At 50.5% G+C, this 8,142-nt stretch overlaps 1 protein-coding gene across 2 annotated transcripts in view; it reads left to right on the top strand.

Moving 5' to 3' along the window:
- The window catches only part of LOC119796701 (serine/threonine-protein kinase D3-like), a 33,812-nt gene that overhangs the window by 13,170 nt on the left and 12,500 nt on the right, over positions 1 to 8,142 (top strand). For both annotated transcript variants that reach the window (XM_038305363.1, XM_038305365.1), the window contains 9 exons: positions 349 to 487; positions 1,375 to 1,506; positions 1,638 to 1,798; positions 2,678 to 2,882; positions 2,966 to 3,043; positions 3,607 to 3,790; positions 3,867 to 3,990; positions 4,081 to 4,158; positions 6,066 to 6,336. In XM_038305363.1, coding sequence (XP_038161291.1) covers positions 349 to 487; positions 1,375 to 1,506; positions 1,638 to 1,798; positions 2,678 to 2,882; positions 2,966 to 3,043; positions 3,607 to 3,790; positions 3,867 to 3,990; positions 4,081 to 4,158; positions 6,066 to 6,336 — 1,372 coding nt within the window. The remainder of the gene's footprint in view (positions 1 to 348; positions 488 to 1,374; positions 1,507 to 1,637; positions 1,799 to 2,677; positions 2,883 to 2,965; positions 3,044 to 3,606; positions 3,791 to 3,866; positions 3,991 to 4,080; positions 4,159 to 6,065; positions 6,337 to 8,142) is intronic.

The raw sequence follows: 8,142 nt of genomic DNA, 5'->3' as shown, positions 1-8,142 counted from the left end.
TGAATGATGGATGGATGGATGATTGATGATGGATGGATGATGGATGGATGATGGATGGATGGATGATGGATGGATGGATGGATGGATGATGGATGGATGGATGATTGATGATGGATGGATGGATGATTGATGATGGATGGATGATGGATGGATGAAGGATGGATGAATGATGGATGGATGGATGATTCGTCTGAGATGATCTTCATGGTTAAAGGTTTTATTTCTTAAAGTTTCTGACGGTCAGAACCGATGAACTGGATCAGAACTTGGATCTTTTCCTCTCTGAGCTCCAGAACTTTCATCTGTTCAAACAGAACCAGCGGCTCATTGCGTCCGTTTTCTCCTCAGTTCCCAGAATGTGGATTTTTCGGGATGTACGACAAGATCCTTCTGTTCCGCCACGACCTGAGCTCAGACAACATCCTGCAGCGCGTGACGTCAGCCGAGGAGATCCAGGAGGGTGACCTGGTGGAGGTGGTGCTTTCAGGTACTCTGAAAGCAGCAGGGAAGGTTAGCGGCATGAAGCTGCTGAGATGTTTTCAGAAGGATCTGAAATGAAGCTGCAGTGTTTAGAAGAAGTCAAAGCCATCCTCACTTATCAGCCCTTTCATCTCCACTTCCTCCCGTCTGTAAAGATGAGCTCAGTGCAGACCTAACTTCCTTTCGCTGCGGCGGTGGGCGCCGGGTTACGGCTGCTGCTCTGAACCGCAGCGTTCTGTAAAATGATGTCACTTCCTGCTCCATGTCAACAGGCTCCCTGTGAAAGCACTGAGCAGCAGCAGCAGCAGCTGCTTCTGCTCGCTCTGCAGGATGAAACCAGTCAGCAGCGCTTCCTCCAGGAAGCTGCAGAGCTCTGCTGCACCTTCCTCCTCCTACTCCTCCTGCTGCTGCTGCTGCTTCACAGCGTTTCCTGTTGGCAGCCATTGGTCGGCCGGGTCGATCCAACCGAGCCGTGTGGGACCTCTTCATCATCTGCAGTAGACTTTTAAACCAGGATCAAATATTTGATTGATGTCAGCCATGATGGATCCAGTTCTGGGTCCATCTGAACCATCATTCCCACCTTAAACCAGCCTGTCCCGCTTTTTAAAGTTTCGCTACAATCAAACTTACAGTTTGAGAATTTTCCCCGATTTTCCCCCATAATCTTCAGCTAATGGTTCTGATCCGATGGGATATTCAGAACCTTTTTGATTTGTTCTCCATTCATGGCCCCTGGTGTCCGTTCTGATGGGAGGAGTCACGTTTCCTGGCTTTATCTTCCAGGTTGTTCCTTAAGCATCTGGTCCGAATGGACAACATGGTTTCTTTCATTCTGGGGTCTGAAAGCTCTGGATTCTTTCCAGGCCGTCTGACTGTTTGCTTCCGTTTCAGCTCTGGCCACGCAGGAGGACTTCCAGATCCGGCCCCACGCTCTCTACGTCCACTCCTACAAGGCGCCGGCGTTCTGCGACGACTGCGGCGAGATGCTGTGGGGGCTGGTCAGACAGGGCCTGAAGTGTGAAGGTGAGGAGATCTTGACGAACAGGACCAGAAGCGATGGCGTCCTACCGTCCTCTAACCTCTAAGCTTCGGTTCCGTTGCCGATGTTTAACCTTTGACCTTCAGAACCGATTCCCTGATCTCCTCCTCTGCAGGATGCGGCCTGAACTACCACAAACGCTGCGCATTCAAGATCCCCAACAACTGCAGCGGGGTCCGAAAGAGACGGCTGTCCAACGTTTCTCTGCCAGGTCCCTCTGCCGTGTCCGTGGCTCGCCCCCCCGCCGCCGAGCTGCCCCCGGTGCCGCATGAGGAGGTGGGTTCTCCCTGCGGGGAGGTGGAACCGGGACAGGAGGACGGTTCTGTTCTGAACACGTCCTGGTGGGGATTAGCTAGAGCACAGAGGTCCAACTCAGTCCAGCTCAATGAGATGGAGTAAATGTCCTCACTTAGCAACAACTGGTCCTCAGTTTGATGGTGAAACTGGAAAAATGGTCCTCACTCTGAGGGTTAGACAGGTATACACACACACACCCGCTCTGATAGCTGCAGGCCACACACTGGATTTTCCATCCGAGTCAGAACTGCAAACCGTCTCTATGGCGACAATTATCAGGAATTTACTTTAAGTAATTTCAGTTACTTTCAGTTATTCCTAACCATCTTCATCTTCATTATCATCACTTAATTTAATCCATTAAGCGATTTAACCGCAGCTCTAAACCACAAAAGTCATAAAAGAAAAAATAAGGGTTAAAATAGTCAAACTAAGCTCACATTAATACATTGTTGGAAAAACACAATAAAACAAATAAATGAATTTAAAAGAACAGTTTAAAATATTAAAATCTAATCTCAGTTGGGCTGAAGGCCAGAAAGAAAAAAGGATGAGGTCCTCAGAAGGCTGGTAATTAGCCATTAACACACATACCGGGCTGCTCCGATCATCAGAACAGCGACCTGCAAAGACTCGACGCCTCAGAACCTGAACAACCTTCAACATGAGGGATGAGATCAGAGCGGTTCTGAGTGTTTGGGTCACAAACATCCTGCAGACAGAACAGGACTGGTTCTGGTTTACTGGGCAGAAAGTTCTGATGAACTGGGCAGGTTCTTCCTCCCGGCCACAGCTGCTGCTGCTGCTGCTTGGTTCTCGCTGAGTTCCTTAATCTTCTGACATGTTGGTTTCTTGTAGTTTCTGCACCAACAGCGCCCCCTTCTGGGCGCTGGGAAGCGGAACTCGCTGCTGAGCGGCCGTCCCATCTGGATGGAGAAGATGGTCCTGGGTCGGGTCAAAGTTCCCCACACCTTCTCCATCCACACCTACACCCGCCCCACCATCTGCCAGTACTGCAAGCGGCTCCTCAAAGGGCTCTTCAGACAGGGCCTGCAGTGCAAAGGTGAGCAGACGCCTCCCAGTAGAACCAGTACCAGCGCAGACGGACCATCATGGAGGATGAACGCTTTCTTTTCTGTGCTGTAGATTGTAAGTTTAACTGCCATAAGAGATGTGCTGCCAAGGTTCCCCGGGACTGCCTGGGTGAGGTGGACTTTAATGGAGGTGAGTCATGCTCTCTTCTTACATCCATTAATCTTTAATGTTGGTTCTGAGAACGGCTGCAGACGGTCCAGAACCCGCAGCGTCCTGCAGAGCCGGAAATTCCTGGGATCTGGAAACGGGAAACCATCCGGAGCTGCAGCGGTTTCCTGATCGACAGCAGCTGCTCATCAGTCAGCATCAGATGTTCGCACCTCTGTCTGCCAGACTGTAAATGAAACCAAAACAAGATGGAAGCCCTGCAGGGTGAAACATGTGGGCGGAGTTAGCAATAAATTAATTAGTGGGCAGATGGAGGTAATGATGAACTGACTGATTGTTTTGATCAATTACATGGATTTAGATCAGGTTAGCCTGAGCTTAAAACAGGTTATACTGAATTTAGACCAGTTTAAACTAGAATTAGACCACGTTAACCAGTTTAACTTGGATGTAGACTTGGTGTCTTTGTGGGAGGAGCTTAGGACAATTTAGTATTTTTGTTCCAAGTGGAAGTGAGCAGCAATTAAAATGGATCCAGAGCCACAGCTAATCCATTAAACTAGCCTGGTTTGGTTCTGATCCAGAGCCACTCAGTCCCAGTCTGGACTCGGAGGCCACCATGGAGGTGGATATCTGTGACATGAACAGCGATGGCGGTCAGAGTATGGACGAGCAGGACGAGCTGTCCACGCCTGAGGACAAACTCTTCTTCCTGGAGGGTCCGTGTCCCGAGGGAGAGAAAGACGACGAGACCCTCAGAGCCATCAGGTGAGAGAACGCCCTCTGATTGGCTCGTTGATCAGGAAGACTCGCCCTCACCGTGTTTTAACCAATCGTGTCGCAGCCCCTGCACCAGCAGCAACATCCCTCTGATGAGGGTGGTCCAGTCCATCAAACACACCAAGAGGAAAAGCTCAGCGGTGGTCAAAGAGGGTTGGATGGTCCACTACACGAGCCGGGACAACCTGGTGAGACCAGAACCCCCACAGAACCTTTACACCAGGTACGGGGGGGGGCGGGGACTGAGGAAGATGATGTCACTGTGTCTGTCTCTGCAGAGGAAGAGGCATTACTGGAGGCTGGACACCAAGACCCTGACTCTGTTCCAGAACGAGAGTGGAGCCAAGTTCTACAAGGTAGGAGGCCGGATCGGACCGGATCGGACCGGATCAGACCGGTTCATCACACAGAACCTCTCTAAACTTTTCCAATTTGTTCTTCTGTAGTTCTGCGGCAGAAAGCGGATCAGAACCAAATGTTCTGATCCTTTCAATCATCACTGCTAATAGAAAGCTGTGGTGTGCATTCAGTTGGTCCGGGTCAGAACTTTGTAGAACCTCCTCCTGCTGTAGACTCTGTTCTAGAAACTCTCCCACTCTGTCAGATTGGATGGAGAACATCAGTTTTTTCACAGGTTCCCTGCTGGGTTCAGGTCTGGGCTTTGACTAGGCCGCTCCGTTCAGGCTGGTTCTCCTGCTGGAAGCTGAACCTCCGCCCCAGTCCTAGGTCTTCCGCCCCAGTCCTAGGTCTTCCGCCCCAGTTCTAGGTCTTCCGCCCCAGTCCTGGGTCTTCCGTCCCAGTCCTAGGTCTTCCGCCCCAGTCCTAAGTCTTCCGCCCCAGTCCTAAGTCTTCCGCCCCAGTCCTAGGTCTTCCGCCCCAGTCCTAGGTCTTCTGCCCCAGTCCTAGGTCTTCTGCCCCAGTCCTAGGTCTTCTGCCCCAGTCCTAGGTCTTCCGCCCCAGTCCTAGGTCTTCCGCCCCAGTCCTAGGTCTTCCGCCCCAGTCCTAGGTCTTCCGCCCCAGTCCTGGGTCTTCTGTCCCAGTCCTAGGTCTTCCGCCCCAGTCCTAAGTCTTCCGCCCCAGTCCTAGGTCTTCTGCCCCAGTCCTAGGTCTTCTGCCCCAGTCCTAGGTCTTCCGCCCCAGTCCTAGGTCTTCCGCCCCAGTCCTAGGTCTTCTGCCCCAGTCCTAGGTCTTCCGCCCCAGTCCTAAGTCTTCCGCCCCAGTCCTAGGTCTTCTGCCCCAGTCCTAGGTCTTCCGCCCCAGTCCTAGGTCTTCCGCCCCAGTCCTAGGTCTTCTGCCCCAGTCCTAGGTCTTCCGCCCCAGTCCTAGGTCTTCCGCCCCAGTCCTAAGTCTTCCGCCCCAGTCCTAGGTCTTCCGCCCCAGTCCTAGGTCTTCCGCCCCAGTCCTGGGTCTTCTGCCCCAGTCCTAGGTCTTCCGCCCCAGTCCTAAGTCTTCCGCCCCAGTCCTAGGTCTTCCGCCCCAGTCCTAGGTCTTCCGCCCCAGTCCTAGGTCTTCCGCCCCAGTCCTAAGTCTTCCGCCCCAGTCCTAGGTCTTCTGCCCCAGTCCTAGGTCTTCTGCTGGTGCTTGTCTCCAGGATGGTCCTGGATTTAACTCCAGCCTATCTGTCCCACAGCCTGATGCTGCCTCCACCGTGCTCGCTGTGGAGATGAAGCAATCACGGACGTTAGTTCAGTTTTGGTTTCTTCTCAGCAGATAGCCTTTCTAGCCTTTCCTATCTTCAGATGATGGACTGGTTTTTAGAACCAGAACTTCCTCCCTGACCTTCCAGTTGGGTTCTCTGATCAGGACCTTCGTGGGTTCTGGTTCAGGTTTTGGCCCCCTCTGAAGGGAGATTTATTTAAGAGCTTACAGTGGATTATTTTGAGCAGAGGATGGATCCAGGGTTGAGTCTGTGCGGCGCTGCAGGCTTCAGTTCCTCCTGATTTAAAGCTTCCTCCATGTCTGCCGCTGACCTCCGTCCTGCAGCTTCCTCCCTTCCTTTCATCTGTCGACCCGCTGACCTTCAGCTCAAAGCGCCGCGCAAACAGGCCTTTGAAGCACAGGGTGGAGCAGACTGATGCTGCTCCCACCTTTTCATCAGAGGATGAGGAGGTGAAGCCGATGGCCCCGCAGAGGAGCATGTCCCTCAGCAAACGTTTCATCTGAGAGGAAAGAGCGAGGTGTCCGGAGGAAGGGATGAATGCCAGCTCCTCCTTGGACGTTAGGGGAACATTCCGGCTCACACCAACCTTTCCTCTCCCTGTAGGAGATCCCTCTGTCTGAGATCCTGCAGGTGGAGGCGGCGCAGGACTTCAGCAGCCTCCCTCAGGGCAGCAACCCGCACTGCTTCGAGGTCATCACTGCCACCATGGTCTACTACGTCGGGGAGGATATTGGCGGCCCGCACCACAACCCGGTCCTGGCTGCCTCTGGCGTGGGCCGCGTCGTAGGTCAGAGCTGGGAGAAGGCCGTCAGGCAGGCGCTGATGCCCGTCACACCCAAGGCCAGCGTCGGGGCGGGACCGAGCAAGGACCACAGTGAGTTCATCAGAACCAGACACACATGGTTAAACAGGGTCTGACAAAGAATGAAACCGGGTCAGCTGGCAGGAAACGGATCAGTACCGGTACTTTCTAGAACTGGAACAGCTTCACATGTAGAGCAAGAAACTTTAATGATTAAGTTCAGGAAACCTCCGATATTTGAGCTGGTGATTTAAAGGGGTCATAGAACAGCAACAGTTTCCATTGTTATAGATAACGATAAAAACGGACGTACAGAGAAGTTCAAACCCATCAACGCCTCCTTTATCTGCAAATCTCACTATTCTAAACTTCCACCATAAAATGGGAGAATCCAAACGAAGCCCTGAGGTGACGTAAACTCTGGGATGTTGCCTTATTTGAACCAAAATTGACAAAAATTGATGAAATTGACATCCAGACCAGCCGATTGGTTCACGGCCCAGGAACATGAATAGAGGCAGATGACAGTCTCCAAAGACTCGACAGGAATGGATTATTTTTGTCCATCAGAAGATCTGTGCAAAGTTTGATGCTCAGCTGTTCATTTGTTAAAGTTAACCCATTACATAGATTACAGGCATGTCTTGAAGACATAAAAACCTGGATGACTCTTAACTTTCTGCTTCTGAATGCAGACAAAACAGAAGTTATAGTCTTTGAAAAAGAAGCCGGTTAGTCAGTCACTTCATCTTCAAACTGTAGTTAAAAGCCTTCAGCTGATCCAAAATGCTGCAGCCAGAGTTCTGATTATCTAGCTTCTCTTCATTGGCTTCCTGTTAAATCCAGAATAGAATTAAAAATCCTCCTTCTCACATATAAAGCCTTAAATGACCAAGCTCCATCTGATATCAGAGATCTGATTGTTCCTTATGTTCCTAACAGAGCACTTCGCTCTCAATCTGCAGGTTTACTAGTGGTTCTGCTGCTATAGGCTTAGACTGCTGGAGGACATAGGGACCCCTTTTTCATCATTCTGCTTCATTCTATCTCTATTCTCCCACTCTGCAGAATCTGTTAGTTCAATCTCTAACGTTCTGCTCTCTCTGCTTTTTCTCATCTGGTCTGTTCCTGTTTGGCTGTGACTCCATCCTGGAGAGAAATATCAGCTGTGCTGCTGCCATCAACACCTTTGTTTCTAGATGTTGGAGCTTGACCTGTTTTCCAGTGTAGTCCTGTTTCTCTGACTGTGACTAACTGGATGTGCTCTCTTCATCCTCTGACATGGGAGCTGGCTCGGAGCTCGTCTGCCTGGCTGTGTGTTTCCTGGACGGGGCCGCCTGTGGAGCTGGTTGACAGTTGCCTTTTGTATCTATGCTTCTTTTTCTATGTCTGCTTCTGTCTCCTTGAACCCCAGTGGGCCTCAGCAGATGGCCGCTCACACTGAGCCTGGTTCTGCTGGAGGTTTCTTCCTGTTCAAAGGGAGTTTTTCCTCTCCACTGTCGCTACAAGCATGCTTAGTGTGAGGGATTGCTGAAGAGTCAATGAGTCGACTGTAGTCAACCAAAATTCTAGGGCTTTTAAAACAAGTTAAACTGTATTTAGACCAGTTTAAACTAGATTTAGTTCAGATTGACCTGAATTTATAACATGTTAAAGTGGATTTAGACCAGTTTAAACTTGATGTAGACCAAAATAAACTGGATTTAAATCAGAATAAACTAGTTTTGGACCAGATTAAACTTGATGTAGACCTGGTTAAACTGGATTTAGAACAAGTTAAAGGTGTAGAACAGGTTGAACTGTAATAACACCAGTTTAAACCAGATTTAGACCAGTTTAACCTGGATTTGTACCATCTTAAACTGGATTTAGACCATT

The sequence above is a fragment of the Cyprinodon tularosa genome, unplaced genomic scaffold (genome assembly GCF_016077235.1).
Source record: "Cyprinodon tularosa strain WSP-4 unplaced genomic scaffold, ASM1607723v1 ctg557, whole genome shotgun sequence".
Lineage (NCBI taxonomy): Eukaryota > Metazoa > Chordata > Actinopteri > Cyprinodontiformes > Cyprinodontidae > Cyprinodon > Cyprinodon tularosa.
This window is presented reverse-complemented; position numbering and strand designations above follow the sequence as displayed.